This window comes from Pseudorasbora parva, chromosome 12, assembly GCF_024679245.1.
Source record: "Pseudorasbora parva isolate DD20220531a chromosome 12, ASM2467924v1, whole genome shotgun sequence".
Lineage (NCBI taxonomy): Eukaryota > Metazoa > Chordata > Actinopteri > Cypriniformes > Gobionidae > Pseudorasbora > Pseudorasbora parva.
The window spans coordinates 11,807,099-11,831,093 of NC_090183.1; the positions used below are offsets into that span (position 1 = coordinate 11,807,099).

Sequence of the window (23,995 nt, forward strand, 5' to 3'; positions counted from 1 at the left end):
AAACAGCTCGGTAGGTGAAGCGAGTTTACCCGCCACAACTCTAAATCAGCCGCATTTGGCTGGTGGCAGTGCTTATTTCCATCCGTGGCGCGCGCGCTCCGAGCCGATCTCAGACTGAGCGCCCCGTTGTTTTTTAATACTTATGGGGATGAAAATAAATATATTCATAAATACTTTTTGGAGTCAAACTCTTTTGACAAAGCTTGAACAAAATACTTTCAAAATTTAAGACTTTATAAAGCCGTGATAAGACTTTTTAATACTTTATAAGGGTCTTAATTTTCCCAAAATTGATTTATCACCTTTTAAGACTTTTCAAGACCCCGCGGATACCCTGTAACAGCAGGTGATGGCTTGGTTAGCAATGGCCACCCCTATGGGTGGAATGCTTTCCGAGTGCTAGATTACCCCCTTGACTAAACCACGCCCCCATCCGCACATTAGGTGTGTTCGACATCGGCTGCGGCTGGATGGATGCGATCGGCGAGAGTAGCCGAGTGCAGGCGGGGAGGAGCTGCAAACGGAGACGTGAAGTCGGACACTTTCTGCTTCCCGTGGTGACGCTTGAGCTGTGTTTGCAAACTTTATCACAGCTGAAGTTAAATAAATGCAGTATTTCTCAAATACACAGATGTTTCAAATGATATTTTCATCCAATACTTTATGTACTGTTTAATAAAGCGTCTATTTGGAAAAAGATTAAAGTTCAACATATAAACCTACACTATCAATGAAGTGTTGTCAACGGTTTTTATCAGTTTTAGTTTGATAAACATTACAATATAACATCGCGACTACATGAAAAGAGGTTTTACTGTTATAAATAAATGATTTGTGAGCATTAGTGTAACATAAGGTTTTAGAATAAACACGAAACGCACGTGGTCGCTGTCATGCGATGAATCCGGCCAATCGTGGATCAGCTGTGTCGTCATCAGAGCTCGAGCAGCCTCCTGCAGTCCCCCTTGAGAATCTGCAGCGGCTGCATCAGCCGGCTGCTCTCGAATCGCTCTCGCGGTACTTTGTTGACATACGTCGCATTCACGTGCCGTCGGCGCTGTCTCAAGTCGGACAAAATTTCTAACCGGCATGCACTGCTTCAAGTCAGCCGCCGATCGGTCTGCGCATCGCTAGGTGAAGTCGAACAAGCCTATTATCTAATTTTAAATGCAAAGATGTCAGCCAGTCACAACAGTGGGTGTTTTCACTGAAGACTCACAGCAGACACGCCTCTTGATACAGAGCATTCTAAACAGAGGGCTAGTATCAGTATAGAAAAATGCCTTTAATTTCTAAATTATGACATTTTTTGATGTAAAATCCATACTATCAATATAAGTACACCCCAGGAGACATTATAAAACAATAAAACAACCCATGCCATGGGACCTTTAAACATGAACCAAGATAACCCAGGACTCTGTTTACCCAGGGTTAACTATTTCAAATGTGAAAAGCCCTAAACAGTCTTGTAAACACAGATAAATAATCATGTTTTCATTAATCACATATTTGCTAAGGCTTTATCATCATATTCCTCAACTCTTTGTTAGCATTTGAGATGTTTCTTGTTGGACATGTCGTTCCAGATTCTCAGTATCTCCTCTGGTGAAATCTGATGTACAGTCAACACTTTTCGGTAGCGGCATAGACTATAGGTCATTTTCCAGTGGTTGAATCCATTGTTCTGGAAGGGCTGAATGCCTAGTTTCCGCAGGCACAGTCCCACGTACACATCCTCCAGATGCAGGAGTCTCGTATGTAGCGAGGTCTTATAGAGCAGCTCCGCCATGTCTCCAGAGAAGACGTATCCAGTCCCAGAGCAAAAAGGCGGGTACCTGCTATCAGGGTAGAGGTCTCTAGACATGAACCACTTGCTGTGAACATCCCGTATTGGTCCTCCGTTTATCACACGGCCTGTGAAAAAGCGGTGCCTTGGCTTGGTGTTAGGTCTCAGCAGGTTAAACACTAAATTGTCCATGTTGACATATATATCACTGTCTGTTTTCATGACGTACTGTGCATTTGGGCAGAATGAGGACACCCACCGCATACCCATGAGAGTCTTTAGGGTCAAATTGTGGTAGGAATCCACAAAGTCCTCGACTAGAATGTCATGGAAGATCTGGCTCTCTTGTTCCACCATCTGGTTGAGCACAGGTTCAGTGCTGTACCCGAGAAGAAACAGCGTCACAATGCGAACATCGCCGAATATGCTCTCATCTCCCCATGTCTCCCGGATTGCCTGCCGAGCGTCAAACTCCTTGTGGTTGGTGCTGATAAGAAGGACAAGAAAGGGCGTCGTGCCTTCGCATTTTTTGGGCTCGTTGATGAGGAACTTGAAATTGTGTGGGTTCAGAGTACGCGTGCGGATATTGCTGAACGTGTCGTTCTTCGAGGGCCGCAGGAGTGGCTTGCGGGCGAAGGTCATCTGACCCACGTAGGGGGTTGAGGGCCGGGAGCCACTGAGATACCACAGAGCACTGGCCCAGCAGACCACAGTCAGCAAGTACAGGCATGACACCTTGGATGGCATATCGTCAGTGGCTGGATCACCTGTCAATCACACGTGTTCAGCCCACAGGCCAATCACGTGTAGTTATTTGGAAAACATGGCTCAAATGAGCACAAACCATCCATCTTTTGATGTCAGTGCTGGTTTAGTTTTGCTCAGATGCATTCGTTCTGGAAACACAATTTTCGTCACGTACCAAATGCCACCGATCATCTCTTGTTATATGAATGTTCTATCATATGCAGGTATTGATAAAGGGCAAAGAAAGCGTTCTAGATGCTCCTAGAAGCTTCTATACTCTTCCGATCTGCTGAGAACGATTTGCATCCACTTTCTTATGATTAACCTTCTAATCTCTGTGGGTCCTCACTGCATTGCGTCTGTTCCGACATCATTAATAAAGCATATAGGGTGGAGTGGGTAGAGATGCTTCTCAGTTCAGGTGCAGCAGGACGTCTCGATGCCGGTAGGTCACAGAAGGCCAAGCTGTCCTCTTCGCATTTGAGGGGCATTTGTTGTCTTCCCAGATCACTCTTTAAGGCTGAAAGCAAATCTAAAATAAAAACACAGAAAAATATAGAAAATGTATCTGAATGTTGTATGCAATGTATACAGACACACAGTGCTGATATCACATGATCATTATTCTATATTCAGCCCTCTCAGCAGCATCTTCAGTTCTCCAGTTACTGTACTGCATCTGATTTATTAGATAATTCAATAAATACAATACTTACAAAATAAGCTATGCAAGTATAAATTTGTTAGAATTATACATGAACAATAAATATCTTATGTACTTAAGTATGATCTTTATACAAAGATGAATAGTTATATATAAAAAAATAGTAAAACCGTATTAATTGGTTAAAAGTAATTTATTTCGGTAACACTTTAGTATGGGGAACACATATTCACTATTAACTACGACTTTTGCCTCAGTAAACTTCTAATTTACTGCTTATTAATAGTTATTAAGGTAGTTTTTGTAGCATTTAAGTTTAGGTATTGGGTAGGATTAAGGGATGTAGAATAAGGTCATGCAGAATAAGGCATTAATATGTGCTTTATAAGTACTAATAAACAGCCAATATCCTAGTAATATGCATGCTAATAAGCAACTAGTTCATAGTTAATAACTGAACCTTAAAATAAAGTGTTACCTTTATTTTACACAGTGAAAAGCTGTAGATCTAATGGGATATATTTCATGTAATTTCATGTGTTACCATGATGGTGTATGACAACATGTCATACACTTCTATATATTAGTATTTACCTTAACTTGTGGAAAAGCTATTCATTATCACCTGCATTTTAATTCAATTGCACTGTCAATTTAAATTCATTCTGTTAAACTTCAAATATTGCTGTGTTTTTACTGTAAAGTTCTGACAATCACAGTTTCGTGACCTATAAAAGTCTCAAATGTATTTTATACATTGTCCTCAAAAGGACATTTCTTGTGGACTACATGTTGCTTCATATAAGACAAATAATAATAAAAGTAGTTACAATAAAAAAATAAATACATAATAATAATAGCATCAACAGGTACAAAGGAATTCTTGTATCTGTATAATTTGCACATTGGGACTCTGTATCTTCTACCAGAGGGAAGTTCATGCTGTGGAAACAAGAAGTGAGTTTGATCACCTAAAATCTTCTGCACCTGACTAAGAATGCATTTCTCATATACATCTCATAAATTACAGCAGGATGTGCTGATTAATTCATCTAATTAATTGGCACATCAAATTTTGCTGAAAAACTACCCACAAAAAAGATAATTAAATGTCATTGTGTTAAATGAGAAAAGCTTCAAATAGACATTTGATTCAACATAATCAATATTACACAAACTTTTAGGCTACAACAGCCATGATTTTATTTTTCAGAAGCTGCATCTGGTACAGAGATATTCCACAAAAGAATGAATTATACAGGTTTGAAACAACATGTGAGTAAATGTAAATAAACTGAATTTGCATTTTTGGCAAACTGTCCCCAAAATAAGATTTTTTTTTTTATTTTTTTTTATGAAATGATACTTTAAATAATAAACTAAAACTGCCAGTAGGTGGCGGTAAATGTCTAAATCAGTAGATCATTCATTGGATTTGGTCAAACAGTGAATGGCTTTATGTATTTATGCTGTTTTGTGTTTTTTATCAGGTTGAATTATTGCATTTTAAATAAGAAAACATTTAAGAATAGCACATTTAAAAAGAATATGATTTCATGAAATCCCCCACAAAATTCACATAAACAGATGATGCTAGTATTACGGGTGGGACTGTAAACTAAAGGCAGACCTGTCCTGGTGAAAAGATCTGTCTCTATTACAAAAATTGCACTTCGAGCAGATATTTTGCACCTGAAAACACAAAAGACAACAAACAAACCACAACATCAGCAGCAGCATTTATCTGGGAAGGATTCCAAGCGCAGAGCCAGAGGTGATCTGCGGGCCCCTCCGCTCCCCCTGAACCTCACTAGTCACTTGGGAGAGAAAAGTGACTCATCCTGTTTTCTGGCCTGTTGGTAATGTTTCTATGAAGCTCGATTAACCTTGGTTTGATCTAAGAGAGACTGGGCCACTGTTTTAAGTCAATAAAGCATCTTCAGCAGCACATAACCAGACCAGGCATAATTCGTGTGTTATTTTAGTATCATTATATACTGTACAGTATTATTATAGTTTTTTATTAATATACCATTTATTCATATTTTATTTTCCGGTTTCATTTTAAGTTTTTAATGTCCAGTTTTCCACTGGTTTCATAGACAAGGCTTAAGCCTAATCTCAGACTTTGTCTCAAGATGCACAACAGTAATGTTTTTTTTTTTAAGGCACATTTATAAAATGTTCTTCAATGTCCTAATAGAACTAAGGCCTAAGCCTGGCTTAAGCTGTGCTTTAGTGTTTAATCATAGTTTATAGTTTTAGTTAATAAGTTTACTTATTTCATATTTTATTTCAGTTTATGTTTATTTTATTTCAACCAAGGATCTTATGTTTTGTTTTAGATAACGATAATAGCCCTGTGCCACACAAACTAAAGATATTTGGCAATTCTGACATGACCAACTTAAGCAAACATCTATACTTGCCTGATTAACTGAAATGTTTCTTCCACCTTGTGTCAGTTTATTCACTATATTGCCAAAAATATTGGGACACCCCCCTCCAAAACATTGAATCAAGGTTTTCCAATCGCTTCCATGGCCACAGGTATATAAAATCAAGCAACTAGGCATTAAGACGCTTCTACAAACAGAATAGGTCGCTCTCAGGAGCTTCGTGAATTCATGCGTCGTACCGTGATAGGTTGCCACCTGTGCAATAAGTCCTTTTGTGAAATTTCCTCACTACTAAATATTCCACGGTCAACTGTTAGTGGTATTATAACAAAGTGGAAGCAGTTGGGAACAACAGCAGCATCAGCCATGAAGTGGTAGGCAATGTAAAATCACAGAGCGGGGTCACCGCATGCTGAGGGGCACAGTGTGCAGAAGTTGCCAACTTTCTGCAGAGTCAATAGCTACAGACCTCTAAAGCCCCTTTCACACTGCACGTCGGACCCGCAATATTCCCGGAACATTGCCGGGTCGCCTTCTGTGTGAAAGCAACCACGTCCCGGGATTGATTACCGAATACGACCCGGGTCGGGGACCTAGTAATATTGCGGTATTCGACCCGGGACGAGCGCTGTGTGAACAAAAACCGAAACTAATGCCGCAACATGTACGTAGTTATCGTGCGACTCCTAGAGCTTGTTTTTTCAATAATACAACCCTGCAGTGCCAGAAGAGCTAGTCTGTGTTTTAAATGCAGAGAGTGTTCGTATACAAAAGAAACTAAAATTAAACAAGCAGAAATGTGCGCAAACTGGACACAAGTCGAGACCACGGAGCTCCTTACTATCCGCGCTGAAGCGGAGATCGCTCGCCATTATACGTCACATCAGGATGTCACGTGTCAACTCGACCCGGGACCGTTACGGGTTGTGTGAGAAAAATGCACATATTATGGTATTTCGCTGGCAGTGTGAATGGACCAAATCTAGCGACCCGGGAACAAATGCCGGGTCGCATTATCCGTGTATTTGCCGGAATTGCAGTGTGAAAGGGGCTCAAACTTCATATGACCTTCAGATTAGCTCATGAATCGCGCGTAGAGAGCTTCATGGAATGAGTCCAATGGATGAGTCTGGGTTCGGAGGTTGAGAACTCAATGCTTTATAATACCAATACATTTTGGACAGTTTCATGCTCCTAACTTTGTGGGAACAGTTTGGGAATGGCCCCTTCTTGTTCCAACATGATTGCACTCCATTGCACAAAGCAAGGTCCATAAAAACATGAATGAGGGAGTTTGGTGTGAGGAACTTGACCTGAACTCAATAAAACACCTTTGGGATGAATTAGAGCGGAGACTGTGTGTCAGGCCTTCTCGTCCAACATCAGTGTCTGGCCTCACAAATGCGCTTCTAGAAAAATGGTCAACAATTTCCATAAACACACTCCTAAACCTTGTGGAAAGCCTTCCCAGAAGAGTTGTTATAGCAGTAAAGGGTTGGCCAACTCCATATTGAACCCTATAGATTGAGAATGGGATGTCATTACAGTTCATGTAAAGATAGGTGTCCCAAAACATTTGGCAATATAGTGTAAATCTACCAATAACAATGACAATAAATAAGATACTTTGTTCAAATTTTTGATTAATAAAGGGGCACATATTGAATGCAATTTAAGTCACTTTGGATAAAGAGTCTGCTAAAACATTTAAGATAATTTAACATATATACAGTGCATATAAAAAGTCTACACACCCCTGTTAAAAAAGCAGGTTTTTGTGATGTTAAAAAATATAAACAAAGGTAAATCAAATTAGAGCTTTAACACCTTTAATGAAAAAATTACAACCTAAGCAATGCAGCAGAAGACCAATAAAAACCAACACAAAACTTAAAATTATAATGTGCAGGCAGAAATCTAGGACAGACAGATCCACATGCAGGTTTACTTTAATTAAATAAATAAAGATCACAACCAGGAACACAAAAAAAACAACAACAAAAACACAGAGACAAAACTACTACACACGACATCCATGGAAGGACAAAAGCAGTCAATGAACAGAGGAAACACAGTGGTATATACAGAAGGTAACAAGCTAACAAGACACACCAGGGAACAATCACCCGGAAAAACTACAATAAACTACAAACACTGCACTCTCGACAGGAAGTGACATAAAAGTCCAGAGACAAAAGTACATGACAAAATAACCACGTATGTGTTCACCTTCTTAAATGAAAATCGACTAATGCTCGACTAACTAACTTACCCTCAAAGGAATAAATTACATATTAAAAAAATAATAAAGCAGTAATATTATTTCAAAATATTCGTTTTTTACACTAATATAGGCCTACTTGTAAAACCATGAAGGTGGTTACAGGCATTTGTTAACATGTTTATTAATACGTGTTGTAGTGTATCAAATGTAGCAAGAAATAGCAGAGGACTCTGGGAAGAGAGATGGCAGAATGGAAAGGCAGAGATTGGTTGATTGATAGAATGATGGGGTTTTGGTCTTAAAATAAGATGGGGCAAGCAAGAATCTCCACTATACAAACATACTATTTTCTTCATCTTGATTCTCCTGTTCTTTGCATCAGATCAACACCAGCCTCACTTTCCTTTTCTTTAAAAAGGTCAGATATACAAATACTGCAAATGCCACAGTATGTAAGCTAAAGATCAACCTCTGCAGTGACATTACAAACCGATTTAGCAAGTCTGTATTTTTTTCCTGGAATAAATGTGTTCATGATGAACGAATGGAGAGAGAGAGAGAGAGAGAGAGAGAGAGAGAGAGAGAGAGAGAGAGAGAGAGAGAGAGAGAGAGAGAGAGAGAGAGAGAGAGAGAGAGAGAGAGAGAGAGGTAAACTAATTTCAGTTACGTGACAAATGGAAAAACATAACTGCTTTCATAATTATTTTTACCTGTATTAAATGCACTGCAAAAATGAGTTTTCATTAGTATTTTTTTTTCCAGTAAAAATATCTAATCACATTACAATCTTAAAACAAATAAAAATACTTAAGCAAAACTGAATATAATTTTAATCCACATTACTCCACAGACAAATTTACTTTTATTGATTTTTGTTTTATTATTTTAAAAAAATTATCTGTCATGGTGAATGTTATCTTGGTCTTTTCTCTCTCTATGTCTGACTGACTCAGTCTGTTATGAATAAGTAAATAATGTCTGCTAGAGACAAAACCATACTCCTTGGTTCAATTGCTGCATATTTTGCCATGTGTATAATTGTGTTTGCTAACGTAAGGCTTTCTGTGATTTACTGATCAATAAACAGATGGCTGGCACTGCTTCTCTCACTAATGATAAATCTTGAGGCAGTGTGTGTGTGCTTGTATGATTCTTCCAGGCAATGGCTTCAACAGCAATGGCTGTCATGTTGTTGTTGTTGTTTTTCCCTATTCACTCATATTGTAAATACAAAAGAAACAAATAACAAAACCATAATAATAAAAATATATATTATATAATTAAATGATGTAATATATTCTCATACTCTTCTAAAAAGGCATGTGTTCCAAATCGACAAGATGTTCTTTCTGGGATTATTCAATTCAGTTGATGAGTTGGAACACACACTAATATCATCTAATGTTTCTGTAAATAAATATGTCTGTATAATCACATTATGAAATAAATGCTTTGTCCAAAGCGCATTGGCCATTATTATTTGCACCCCTACAATTTTTTTTGAGTAAAATATCACTGTGATAGGTATACCGGTACTGGGAAAATTCTTCTTCTTTTTCTTTTTGCTGTTCCCTTCAGGGGTCGCCACAGCGAATGATCTGCCTCCATCTAGTCCTATCCTCTGTCTTCTTCTCTCAGACCGACTACCTTCATGTCCTCCTTCACTACATCTATAAACCTCCTCTTTGGTCTTCCTCTTGACCTCCTGTCTGGCAGCTCTGACCTCAGCATCCTTTTACCGATATATTCACTCTCCCTCCTCTGAACATGTCCAAACCATCTCAACCTGGTCTCTCTAACTTTGTCTCCAAAACATCTTACATGTGCTGTCCCTCTGATGTACTCATTCCTGATCCTATCCATCCTCTTCACTCCGAAAGAGAACCTCAACATCTTCAGCTCTGCTACCTCTAGCTCTTCCTCCTGTCTTTTCCTCAGTGCAACTGTCTCCAAACCATACAACATCGCTGGTCTCACTACTGTCCTGTACACATTTCCTTTCATTCTTGCTGGTACACTTTTATCACACAACAGACCTGACACTTTTCTCCACCCATTCCAACCTGCCTGCACACGCTTCTTCACCTCTTTTCCACACTCCCCATTGCTCTGGACTGTTGACCTTAGTACTTAAAATCCTGCACCTTCTTTACCTCTTCTCCCTGTAACCTCACTGTTCCACTTGGTTCTCTCTCATTCACACACATGTATTCTGTCTTGCTGCGACTAACCTTCATTCCTCTTCTCTCCAGAGTAAACCTCCACCTCTCTAGACTTTTCTCCACCTGCTGCCTACTCTCACTACAGATCACAATGTCATCCGCAAACATCATAGTCCATGGAGACTCCTGTCTGACCTCATCTGTCAGCCTGTCCATCACACCGCAAACAAGAAGGGGCTCAGAGGCGATCCTTGATGCAGTCCCACCTTCACCGTGAAGTCCTCTGTCTCACCTACGGCACACCTTACCACTGTCCTACTGCTCTAATACATACCCTGGACCACTCTAACATACTTCTCTGCCACTCCAGACCTCCTCATACAAAACCACAGCTTCTCTTTTGGCACTCTGTCATATGCTTTCTCTAAATCTACAAAGACACAGTGCAGCTCTTTCTGACCCTCTCTGTACTTCTCCATTAACATTCTCAAAGCAAATAATGCATCTGTAGTGCTCTTTCTTGGCAGGAAACCATACTGCTGCTCACAAATGTCCACTTCTCCCCTTAGCCTTGCTTCCACTACTCTTTCCCACAACTTAATTTTATGCTCATCAGCTTAATACCTCTGTAGTTTCCACAACTCTGCACATCTCCCTTGTTCTTAAAAATCGGCACCAAAACACTTCTCCTCCATTCCTCAGGCATCCTCTCACTCTCTAAAACCTTGTTGAACAACCTAGTTAAAAACTCTACTGCCATCTCTCCTAGACACTTCCACACCTCCACTGGTATGTCATCAGGACCAACTGCCTTTTCTCTCTTCATCCTCTTCAAAGCTCTCCTAACTTCACCCTTGCTAATACTTTCTACTTCCTGGTCAACAGTATTTGACTCTACAACTCTTCTCTCCCTGTCATTTTCCTCATTCATCAGTTCCTCAAAGTACTCCTTCCATCTTTCCCTCACCCTCCTGTCACCTGTTAAAACATTTCCATCTCTATCTTTAATCACTCTAACCTGCTGCACATCCTTTCCATCTCATGTCATCATACGCTTTCTGTTTGGCCTTTGCCACCTCTATCTTAACCTCACGCTGCATCACCCTATATTCTTGTCTTCTTTCCTCCGTCCTCTCACTATCTCATTTCTTCCTAGCTAACCTCTTCCTCTGGATACTCTCCTGGACTTCCTCATTCCACAACCAAGTCTCCTTGTCTTCTTTCCTCCTTCCAGATGACACACCTAGCACCTTTCTACCCGTCTCTCTGATCACTTTGGCTGTAGTAGTCCAGTCATCTGGAAGCCCTTCTTGACCACCTAAAGTTTGTCTCAACTCCCTGAAAACCACACAACACTCTTCCTTTTCCAACTTCCAACACTTTGTCTTCTGCTCTGCCTTCCACTCTTCATCTTCCAGTCATCTTAAGCTAGGAACACACCAAGCCGACGCCGATCAACTAGTGGCGACGAAAGCAAACTGCTGAGTCGGCTCACGTTGGCTCACGTCGGCAGCGTCTTGGGTCCAAAGCGGTCCAAAGTTGCCCTGACACACCAAGCCGACGCTCGACATCAGACGGCCAATAGCGCGTCCGTTCTGCGCCTGCGTTAGAGGAAATACCTTTCCGTCCCAGCTGGTGGCAGTAGTCTGTTTTCGTTATTCGAAGCGGGAAACCGGAAGAGCTATAAAGATATCAGCTGTCGTTTTCGTTTCCCCACACAGACGGATTCGTGCATTTCAGAACGTTGCAAATGGCATTGCCGTTGTCAGCCCTTGGTCTTTTACTTGTGGAAGAGGAAAGGTAGAAGCGGACGCCAAAAATACGAGGAATGCTCACTAAATGGGTGAAACCATACCCGAAGTCAAAATGTGAAACCATAGATTATTACACTTGTTCACCTATCAATGAACCATAACAATAACGGCATAGCTCAAACAACACCCTGCAAATTGGCTCATTCAGATGCATTGTGGAAGTTAATGTGACACAATCTGAACAATGGCCACTTACCCAAAGGATTGTTAAAATAAATATATGTGTATGACGCATTCTGATTTACAGTAAATTATGTTTGTGACAATGCTTGGTGCTAGTTCAATGAATTATGACAGAATTTGTATATATATTTTCATTGGAAACATGCCTATGGTGACATTTCTTCAAAATGATATCATGCTGCTTCATGCACATCACATAACAGCAGTTTGGAAATGAAATCTCCAGTGGCACAGAAATGTTAATGAAAATAATGTAACACTCAACCATACACTGAACTTAACTGACAGTAACCATGCTAACTATTAATTTACAGATATTGCACTTTGATAACATTGTATTGTGGAAGTAACACATTATAAAAATATGTCTCTATTAATTGAAAATCTATTTATTCTTAAATTAAAACATCAATATAGATGTGTTTATTTACCCTGCTAGTTAGATGTCAAATAGCAAAATAAGGGTTAGAATTCTGCATCATCTTGTGTTTTGTGATCCTTTTTTACATAAAGAACTGTGAATGCAAGTACCCAAAGTCAAAGTTTTTTATTTTCCAATGTTCAGTACAATGGGCACAAATAGCTATATAGAGAATAGCTATAAAAGTAGCTATATGTGTAGATTCAGCCAAGGGTGTACTGGGCCATAGCTCCGCCGTAATGAAGCTGGGCTCCTCACGGGTGCCAATCCAGGTGTCACTGTTGGTACCATCTGAGGGTAAACAGGATTCACTTTCAGACAAAGGTTCCTTAAAGAAACAATCAAATGTGAACAATGTGATACAATAGATTCTTACACTTGTTCACCAATAACCCATAACAATAACAGGGCATAGCTAAAACAATACCCTGCAAATTGGCTAAATGGATCTATTCAGATGCACATTGTGGAAGTTGATTTGTTGAATTACTTGTAAATAGACCCATCTGAACATTCATTGGCCACTTTACCAAAAGCAAAATGTTCATTTGTTCAAATGGAAAGAAAAAATAAATAAAATAAATTACACACACACACACACATATATATTATATACACATACATACATATACATATATATATACATATAAATATTATATATATATATATATATATATATATATATATATATATATATATATATATATATATATATATATATATATATATATATATATATATATATATATATGTGTGTGTGTGTGTGTGTGTGTGTGTACCCTGATAGTGTTAGATTTGAGGTGCACTCCTTCCTTTTTGTGTGAGGTTCTAGAAACTGCAGGTGGGTCTTCTGAGCTCCAGAACTTCCTGAGGGTCCATGTTTCTTGTAACACATGTACTGGGTTCGCAATGAATCCCACCGCTTCTTGAGCTCTTTCTCTGAGGGACAATAAAAATTAAAAAAAACATTACGCTGAGTTATGTCAATTTCATGGCTATTGTAATGTTCATTTTTGTTCTACTTTTAACTGGATGTATTCTGGATGACAGCATTTTTTTTTACAGTCGCTAGAACACATTTCTCAATACATTTAGGTCACTTTTGCAAAACTCTCCACACAGTTAGTACAACCGAAATATATGAGGGCTAAACTGTGGATTTATCATTGCTTTTGGACATAAAGACATGCATTAAGTGTTTTGATATCTTTAGTGCATTTTGAATGTGAAATTAACTGCTGTGCAAAGATGAAAGTTGCACACAACAATCTAACATGCAGTTTTTTTTAAAAAATATGGACTACTGAAGAAGAAAAAATTATTGCAAAAAAGGAAATCTTACCTGACATGACAAGTTAATTTGCGATCTCACGCCACAGTTCTGCTTTCGCCACACAGTTGACATAACGTTAACATTTTCCCGTAGTGTGATACTAAGCTGGCCTTTGCTGGATCATGCTGATCAGTTTGTCTTTACTTGCCTCGGTCTACACAGCCATATATATTAACATGTGTTAACATGTATCGGAATGAGGAATATAATCAAATGAGACGAGACCTTTCTTTTACTGTCTATGGAGGAGACAGGCGTTCTGTGTTCCCTCTTGACTCTGTCGTTTACTTGCTTCGTCACTTCCGTTTTATTTTCTCGTGCACTGGTTCGCTAGCTGAACAGCAAATCAGAACGATCATATGTCCCGACTGCCCGACATGCGGCGACGCCGATTTAACATGTCGAATCGGCTGAAAAACAGCCGACGAGGACCAACGCCAGCCGACGGCGTGGAACTGTGTGGAACACACCGAGGAAACTTAGTTGGCCGACGCACAAAAACTGCCCGACGGCCGACCGTCGGCTTGGTGTGTTCCGGCCTTTACACACCACCACCCTATGCTGTCTAGCTACACTCTCACCTACCACTAATTTACAATCGCTAATTTCCATCAGATTACAGCATCTACATAAGATATAGTCCACTTAAAATGTTGAATGCAGATTGCTTTAGTGTAAGTGCGATGTCTTTTAAAGCCAGAAGCGATTTGCTCATTTTGAGAGATTTTTGCTGAAATAATTTCTGACAAGAAAGTTTTCAAATGACTGATTTGATGTGATAATCTTTGTTGATTAATTTACTTAAAAACATTTGTGGTAATTTCCCAATTTATAAACTCAAAACTTGAATAATTTTACTAATTTTTGCACAATATACCCATGCCAATTTCAGACCATGTGTGGTATCGATTTAATATTGGTACTTCGGTATTAGATTGTGGTACCATACCGAAGCCAAAATTGTGGTATCAAGCCATCCCTACACTGTGGTATATTCACATTAATATTCCCATTTTTGGCACACCAGGGTGACAAGGAGCATGAAATTGTCCAGCTATGACTTCATATGAGAACACAAAGGCCCTTCATCACAATGAGTAAAACAAATGAATATAGTTCTGATGTGCAGCAAAAGATTGTGAAAAGAGAAAGTGGCTGTAGCTAAATAGCTAAAAATAAATAGGTAAAGCAGTAGCTGGCCCTATTCAAAAAACTTAAACTTAAAAATAAAATAAATAAAAAATTTAAAATTTCTATTTCCATCAGGGCAATAATTAAGAAGTTCCAATCAAAATCTGCCTAAAAGAGGACATGTGTCTTTCTAGTCCTAATGCAAGGTGAGGAGGAAACTTTGAGTGGCCAGAGACTCCCTAAGGATCACAGCTGGAGAATTACAGAGATTAGTTGAGTCTAGGAGTCAGCAATCCTCTAAAACCCCTTTATATCACAAAAACAATCTCCAGCATTCAGTTGTCAGACATGAAAGGAACTTCAAAAGGGACTTGGTTCTGCGGTCAGACAAAAACAAAAAAGAGTTTGGTGGGTTTGGTGCAAACAGGGTTAAAAATTACCCCATGCCCATGATTAAATATATGGTATCACGGATTTTAGCAAATACCAACAAAACCTGACAGCCGCTGCTAGAAGTCTTATAATGGGCCGTGGTTAGATCTTCCATCAAGAATATTTAAAAAAATTAACAAGAATTTGTCAACGAGCACAAAATGAAGCTTCTACCATGGCTGTCCGAGTCCCCTGCCCTGACCTCAGTAAAAAATAAGTGTCTGAATTGAAGATAAGAAGCTGTGAATCGGAAGGATATGGAGAGATTCTGTATGAATGAATGGTCTCTGATCTCTTACCAGGTGTTCTTTAAACTTATTAGGCATTACAGAAGAAGACTCAGAGCTGTTATCTTGGCAAAAGGAGGTTGCAAGAAGTTCTTAATAAAAGGGTGCCAATAATTTTGGCCAAAATTGCTCTCTTTTTGGAGAAAAACTTTTATTTCATAATGTGATTTTCCCCCCACTTACAATTTTACTTCAATAAAAAGGTAAGATTTTGAATAAAACATCAAAAGGATTTAATGTAGATATTTTTATGGCCATCTTTGATTACATTTACCAGGGGTGCAAATAATTCTTACCAAAACTGTATTTTATATTTTTAGTAGCCTTTTGGGTTCTGTTTAATAACCGCTTTGATATACATTAGAAGTGTTTCAACTGAAATAAGATACTCTCCACTATTTAAATATTTATGTGGAAAAGAAATGCTTAAACAAGAACATGGCATTGGTATGCAAGTGGGTTTGTTGTCCCTCAGCTCTGTGAGAAGCTGCTCTACTTAGAAATCACACACACACACACACACACACACACACACACACACACACACACACACACACACACACACACACACACACACACACACACACACACACACACACACACACACACACACACACACACACACACACACACACACACACACACACACACACACACACACACACACACACACACATTATATTAGCAGTGCTGTGCTTCTTCAGCATGAGAAGAAAATCAGGGAAAATAGATATGAATGACTTCACAATAACTATTGTACAAAACATCATTATAAAAACAACCACTGACAGATGTGATCAACAAAGTATAATTTTAGATAACTCGTTCACAATAATGTATGGATTATATCATTGTGCTATGTATGTGCAATCAAAAAAGACCTTAGTTCTCCCAAAAATGAAAATTATCCCATGATTTACTCACCCTCAAGCAATCCTAGGTGTATATGACATTCTTCTTCCAGACGAATACAATCAGAGTTATATTAAAAATGTCTTAGCTCTTTCGAGCTTTATAATGCCAGTGAATTGTTGCTCTGTTTTCCCCATAAAAGTCCATAAAAGTGCATCTATCCATTATATAACTGCTCCACATGGCTCTGAGATGTTAAAAAAGGCCTTCTAAAACGAAGTGATGCATTTGTGTAAGAAAAATATCTATATTTACTTTATAAAGTCAAATATCTAGCATCCGCCAGATCTGAAAAAACCTAACTAGTGTGCAATTTCATCACAAATGCGTAAGCATTTTGACCTGCGAGAGGCACTACACTTTTTCTGTAAGTTAAATACGGAAGGTGATCTGGTGGAAGCTAGATAATTTATTGTATTACGTTTTAAATATGGATGTTTTTCTTACACAAACGCACTGCTTTGCTTCAGAAGGCCTTTATTGGAAAAGCCAGGATTTTTTTTATATAACTCTGATTGTATTCGTTTGAAAGAAGAATGTAATATACACCTAGGATGACTTGAGGGTGAGTAAATCATGGGCTTATTATCATTTTTGGGTGAACTAATCCTTTAAGAGCTCAGACAGATGTGCTATATCAGGGCCCCAGGGTAAGGGACATGGACTATTAAGGGTCCTAAATATTTAAAAGCCTAAGTCATGCTCTCAGATACCTTTTTTAATCTCATGTCATGCTAAATCACAGAGATGAGAAAGCATAAAAGAGCTACAGTACAACTTTAAAGTATCCAAAGAAGTTACTTGATTATGCAGGAGGGTGTAATTGCTAGCTCAGCAGAATTAATCCCCAAAAGCACTTAATCTAAAGCATGCCAACCAGCCAAATCATGGTTAAAAATGATAGCTGCATGTATTAAGAGCATGCCAACAGTCTCATGGATAAACAATCTCTCTCCATCAAACAAAAAGTAACAGAATGACAGAGGTCAGATCTGTAGGACGTTCTCAATTCAAACAGCAAAATATGATGCAGTATGATAGCAGTTGTCTGGCTATCACCAGACCAAGCTCAATTTAAGACTGAACATTGGTCTGCTCTGTATTTTCTACTGCACAAGAGGCGTGATCAACGGGCATAGTTCAAATGACTCTGTACTAGGGCTGGGACAACGCGTCGAAGTCATTGATGACGTCGACGCAAAAAATACGTCGACGCAAAATATGCGCGTCGATTCGTCAGACTCAAAATAAAGATGGCGGCGCCGGAGAGTAGTAGCAACCATAGATGTACATAATAAATGATGTTTCTTAAAAAACTAAGTTCGGGAGAAGCACGTGCAAATGATCTACCTAATCATGATGTCATTCCAACCAGCTGTCAACAATCAGTAATCATCATGTCTACCAATCAGCTCAAGTAGAGGATCACATAAATAGCCAGTCAACTCACCAATGTTCCTTGACAAAGTTTGCAGCATCCCTCCACCACCCCTTCTACCTCACACGCACCTGGTTAACTTTCCTAACCAGAGATACGGGGGGAGTACTCTGGGTTCGGGCCAAATACCGAGCTCGGAGCCCTCTCCTCGGACAGCACGCCAAATACGCATACTATTTATTCTATCTGAATTATTTGTAAGTGTGAACTCGTGAAAGTATATTATGTAATTAAGTATATTATTTATTACGTATATCTATGGTAGCAACACGAGTGGCTCCTCAGACTTTCAGAAGTGCAAGGCTTGCGGGTTGGCCACAGTCTTTGGGGTTGGCGCGCGGTGCGCACGGAGCATCATAGGCATGCGCGCACGCGTTTTGTTGTCACGGCTACATAAACAAATTTCTGCACACAGGAAGACAGATGTTTTGGTAATATTTGATGTTTTTTAATCACAAAAACAAACGTTTGCATCAAGTGAAAGCATCGGACACATTGGCTACGTTACCTACATAATAAGCTGTTTTAAATTTAAAATGTTCAATGTCTAATCGCGCTGATGTGACCGAGGGTATCCATCCTCTAAGTGAGCAGTTTCATCCCAGGACTATTCCGGTTTTAAACGGAATATTGGCGCCCGTAATGCACTCTACATGTAACTTTTTTCACTGTCATATGCCGCGGATGCGCGTGGCGTTTCTGTTGCGAATCAGCCACGGGGCTGCGTGGCGTTTTCTCTGCCTTTGCACACTAGAAGCGTGTCTGACGCGGCGCTGCTGCTGCTATTGATGCGGAGGGAAGCCCTATTCCTAATGTTAAACATAAATAGCCTACTGATACAGCAAAGAAAACGTCGGGAGTAGCCACATATCTATGGTATTGACGGCAAAATAGGCTACAGAATATTTCGTTCTGTATTGACAGTTGCAATATTTCAAAATCGATAATTGACGTTTTTTATTATTACAATTAGGCCTATTTATGTAAACCTACAGACTTTCAAACATGAAAATGTAATTTAATAATATGTATTCGTGTCAAAATGATATATAAACATCATTTCCTAATCTATTTGGCCCGGAGGAGACGCTCCCAACACACGTAAAAAATAGGCGCTCTTCTATTTCCAGCATGCACGCGTTTTCCGCGCGTCACAGGCAGTGTGCAAACTCCAACCTGTTAACATGTGAGCCGAAACAAAAACGGACACGCCACGCAGCCGAGACGCTCACGCTTGCAGTGTGTCCCCGGATTTGATTAACCAACTTGTTGATATTTAATCGATGGGCATAGCCTGTAGGCTGAGTTGCATACATAGAAAAATCGTATAATATGTTTCTTTGTTGTAGGTTAATACTTATTTATTTGTGTGTGTGTGTGTGTGTGTGTGTGTGTGTGTGTGTGTGTGTGTGTGTGTGTGCGTGTGTGCGTGTGTGCGTGTGTGCGTGTGTGTGTGTGTGTGTGTGTGGCCTACTTTATGTTTTCAAGGTTTTATTGAATGCATTGCTCTTGTATAGTCTTACTTTGGAATTTTAAGAGCAATAAACATATATTGCAATGTTAAGGAATTCGTTTTTTCATTAAATCAATAGGTATAAATTGCTATTAGGCAATTAATGGGGAGATAATCGGTAATCGAATCGAATCGGAACCGAATCGGACAGGAAAAATTAATCGTTAGATTAATCAATGCATCGAAAAAATAATTGCTAGATTAATCGTTTAAAAAATAATCGTTTATCCCAGCCCTACTCTGTACGCAATTGGATAGTCCTTCAACCAATCAGACCACAAGAGGCAAGGGGCAACGACACATCGCTTCTCTTTCCGTCATCGTGTTAAACCCACCAATAAGCCAGTTTGTGATTGGTTCCCGCAAAAGTATAACAGAAGCAGTAGAAATTAATATACAGGTTTCCAGACTGAGAGTGCTTTCACACTTGGTTCGATTGCCTGGACCGAACCAGAGTTCGATTGCTCTCCCCTCCCCTTGCCCCCGCTGGACTGTGTTCATATTATATTTTTTGGTTATGAACCGGGGTTCATTTGCGTCATCAAAGCAGCAGCTGTTTACCTGGTTGCTTAGTAACGACAGCTAGCGTGAAGGTGGCGAAATGCATAGCGTTGTTCCCATAGATATACACATTGCTCCTGTCATATTTATATTTTTGTTTTTGAACCTTTGGTTTTGTTACCAAAGCTTCTGTACGTAATGGCACTTACGTCTATCTGCTGCGAATGTACTGCAAATGCTCTAAAGAACGCCGAAGACGAGCCGAAATGTGATTTACAGCTCTCTGCTTGCAGTATCTCAGTCCCGCTCATCAGGTAAATGAGTGAAACACACACAAAACAAAAAATTGTATCAACTCATGTCATTAATTGCGGTTCACTTCCGCGATTTAGTCGATTGTGTTCACATCAGCAGCAAACCGTACCGGAGTTCCCATGAAACAAACCCCAGACCACCTTTTAAAGCGGACTCGGGTACGGTTCGTGTGTGCGCACCCGAGTTCTGAAGACCGCGGTCACATCATCTAAACGAACCAAACTCTGACGTCAATCGAACTCGAGTGCGCAGCAAAAGTGCTAGTGTGAAAGCACCGTAAGTGTCACACAAAAACCTCAGCATCTAAATTGTTAAATACATTTCCCTCATAGTACAAAATAATGGCCTGCAGGCAGGGGTGTAGATCTTATTTGAACACAAAACTGTCTTCACAATATTCATTATATACTATTAACAATTCCTTGCGTTCCCCTGCTGTCCTCGCCCTAGGATCTACACCACATACTTAAAGGGATAGTTATTCACCCTTATCTCGTTCCAAACTTTCTTTCTTCTGTGAAACACAAAAGAAGATCATTTGTATAATAAGATGAATTTCTAGCCCATACAATAGGGTCCAATGTTGAATCAATTTCGAAATTGTTTTGTAATGGCATGACAGTGAGTAAATGATGACAGAATTTTAATTTTTGAGTAAGGTGAACTATCCCTTTAAAGCCTCATCAAATACCAAAACAATTTCACAGGGTTAAACCACATGTTAATCTTGATGGAATAAGACGGTTTACCTATTGTGTTTATAATCGCACTCTTTCAGGTCAAATGTTTTTAAATAAGACTGTAAAGGCGTGACGTTGGCGTCATCACCGTGGTTTAAATTGTTGACTGCCTATTTTTTGCTTTTGCCAATTATTTAGGCTTCAAAATTCATAAAAAGTTGTGTTCAATTGTGAAGACTGATGAACAAAATGTGCAAGAATGATAAACTTTTGTTGGTCACATTGTTTATTTTCTGCAATAATCCAAAAACCAAATAAAAAAAGGAGTTTTGGTCAAGGGAACCAACTTCCTGGTGTCATCATTGCAACAGTCTATGATAATGCACATTATTTATTATTTATGATTTTAAGGGGAAAAGTGGCTAATTTAATTTAGAGACTTTAGAGGCTTTGAAATCAATGTGAACTTGACAGGTTGTATTAGTTTTTTAGATTTACACTGGATTAAACTGTGATTGGTACTTCTGGTTATTATTCATGAGAAGGCATGACCATTGGTGTTAAAAAACCCTTTAACAAGTCAAACTATGTCCCAATCTAAAGATCAAGTAGCCTACTAGTATTAGGCCTACCTGAAACATAATTACTAGTAAAACTGAAACAGGTTTCAGCAACAATTGCAATAGTTAGGCTACTAGTCAGTAGACTGGTGAATAGCTGTCAAAATATTGAATAATTATCTAAATCATATGCCAGCAGTTACCAGTGACAACTGAACAGACACTTATCACTGGAGGGATGATAGTGACTGACTAGTAGCAAAGGAATAAGTAGGCTAGTTTTTTTTTATTTTTTATAATTTAATAATTAGTAGGCTACTAATATAGATACTAAATAGATTAAATATGTAGTAGCAGTGTTTGAAGTGCTAATCTAGTGAATAGCTAGAATAAAAAAAGATAATATGAGTCTCTTTTGGATTGCATGCTAGTGATTAAATAAAAAACAATAGCAACGTAACAGTTATTTCTTTCAAAATGCTTAGTTGAACTTTAGGTCTTTATAACATTTATCCAATCATAGTAGCTATATTGAATCATATTTACGAATGAAAATGGATGTGTGCTGGTCTCCTGATAACCGATCACTAAATAGCCATACGCAGAGACGCTTAATGCATCGCTCCTTTCATCCAAAATCCCGAAAATAACATCACATGACTCAGTGTCGCGCTTCTCCTCTCACCTTAAAGAACAGGACAAACGCAGATGCTCGACACACTCGGTAAACTAAAACGAGGCAATACGAACCTACCTTTTCGTTCAGACTATCTGTCTTGGTCAAATCCATCCATTTGTCTGCGAAGCACAAAGCGAACGGTCTGTGTAGTCAACGGGCAGTCGAACGGTTGCGAGGTGGTGCGCTGCAGCGGGTTATAGAGCGCTGTCCAATCAGCAGCCCGCAGAGGCAAACCAGTGCCAGCCTACCGCTACTGCTCATTTGACCAAACCTACACCCTCCACTTCATACTGCAACCTCTCTACAAAGCTGTAGGTTAAGATGTCGATTGCGTTTGACAAGACAAGGCTTAGTGAATTAATTACATTGTAACTTTCATCATTTTTAAGTTACCGAATAACACTTAATATATTTAATAAATAGCTATAGCTTATCTTTATATATCTATATAAATATATATAAATATATATATATATATATATATATATATATATATATATATATATATATATATATATATATATATATATATATATATAAGCTATAGCTATTTATAATTTTTTTAAATTTTTTATATATATATTAAAGTTATATATATTAAAGTTTCATGACAATTCTATATTGGACTGTAGTCTATATTAATGCATTAATTTGTATAAATAAATGTTAAAAATTAAAAATAAAACGAAAATTATATATATATATATATATATATATATAATTATATATATATATATATATATATATATATATATATATATATATATAATTATATATATATATATATTTATATATATATATATATATATATATATATATATATATATATATATATATATATATATATATATATATATATATATATATATATATATATATATATATATATATATATAGGCAGCTTTGACATATTTAAATCTGCATACGTGATATTTTTACCTTTTTTAATGGACAAGGATAAAAGTTGTATTTTATTCCTTTCAAAGAAGAGCATGCTATGGATTAAGGGTCTCTAGGCCAGGGGTTTTCAAACGGGTCTAAGGACCCCCAGGGGGCCGCAAAAGAGTGACAGGAAAAGTATGGAAGAGTCTAGGGGGAAAAACTGTAAAAATAAAAATAAATAATAATAATTAGATTCAAATAAATGAGTAAATCAATAAATTAGATCTAAATAAATAAAATATTTGATTAAAATAATTTTTGAGTCTATTAAATAAATTAAATAAATAAATTAAATAAAAATTACATTTTATGAGATCCTCGCACATGAACATATTTGAGGGTCTGTGGCAAAATCTCTGCTCTTGGCTACATTCCTAAATGGTCCCAAAAATGCTGAACACAAAAGAAGATATTTTTTTTGAAGAATATGCCAAACAGGTGACTTCCATAGTATGGGAAAAAATACTATCAATCAACTGTTTGGTTACCGACCAAAATAGCTTCTTTTGTGTTTAGCAGAAGAAATATTACACAGGTTTGGATCTACTTGAGGGTGAGTAAATTAAATGTCCCGTTCTTCACGATTCCATCTTTCAAACTTTAGTTAGTGTGTAATGTTGCTGTTAGAGCATAAATAATACCTGTAAAATTATAAAGCTCAAAGTTCAATGCCAAGCGAGATATTTTATTTAAAGCTACACTGTGTAACTTTTTTTAGTTTATTCTTAGCTAAAAAACTGAGTTCTTTCAAAAATAGATGTGCTCATTAATGTATATTTACTTCTTTCAAGTAATAAAGTATTCTCATGTTGCCCCTCCATCTTGAAAGTACATTAGCCAAAAAGGGACATACCATAAATTCAAGCTTC

The 23,995-nt window shown here is 38.2% G+C and overlaps 1 protein-coding gene across 1 annotated transcript; it reads right to left on the minus strand.

Annotated features, from left to right (window-relative positions):
• Window positions 1–1,468: 1,468 nt before the first annotated feature.
• Window positions 1,469–22,395, minus strand: b3galt1a (UDP-Gal:betaGlcNAc beta 1,3-galactosyltransferase, polypeptide 1a). The gene is made up of 2 exons (XM_067458303.1): window positions 22,260–22,395; window positions 1,469–3,068 (listed from the first exon to the last, which is right to left on the minus strand). The coding sequence occupies exon 2, from the start codon at window positions 2,534–2,536 to the stop codon at window positions 1,550–1,552; it is 987 nt and encodes a 328-aa protein (XP_067314404.1). The 5' UTR covers window positions 2,537–3,068; window positions 22,260–22,395; the 3' UTR covers window positions 1,469–1,549.
• Between the last annotated feature and the right edge of the window lie 1,600 nt (window positions 22,396–23,995).

Bases quoted from the DNA above. Each gene is read 5' to 3' on its own strand.
- b3galt1a (XM_067458303.1), bottom strand. From the start codon at position 2,536: ATGCCATCCAAGGTGTCATGCCTGTACTTGCTGACTGTGGTCTGCTGG.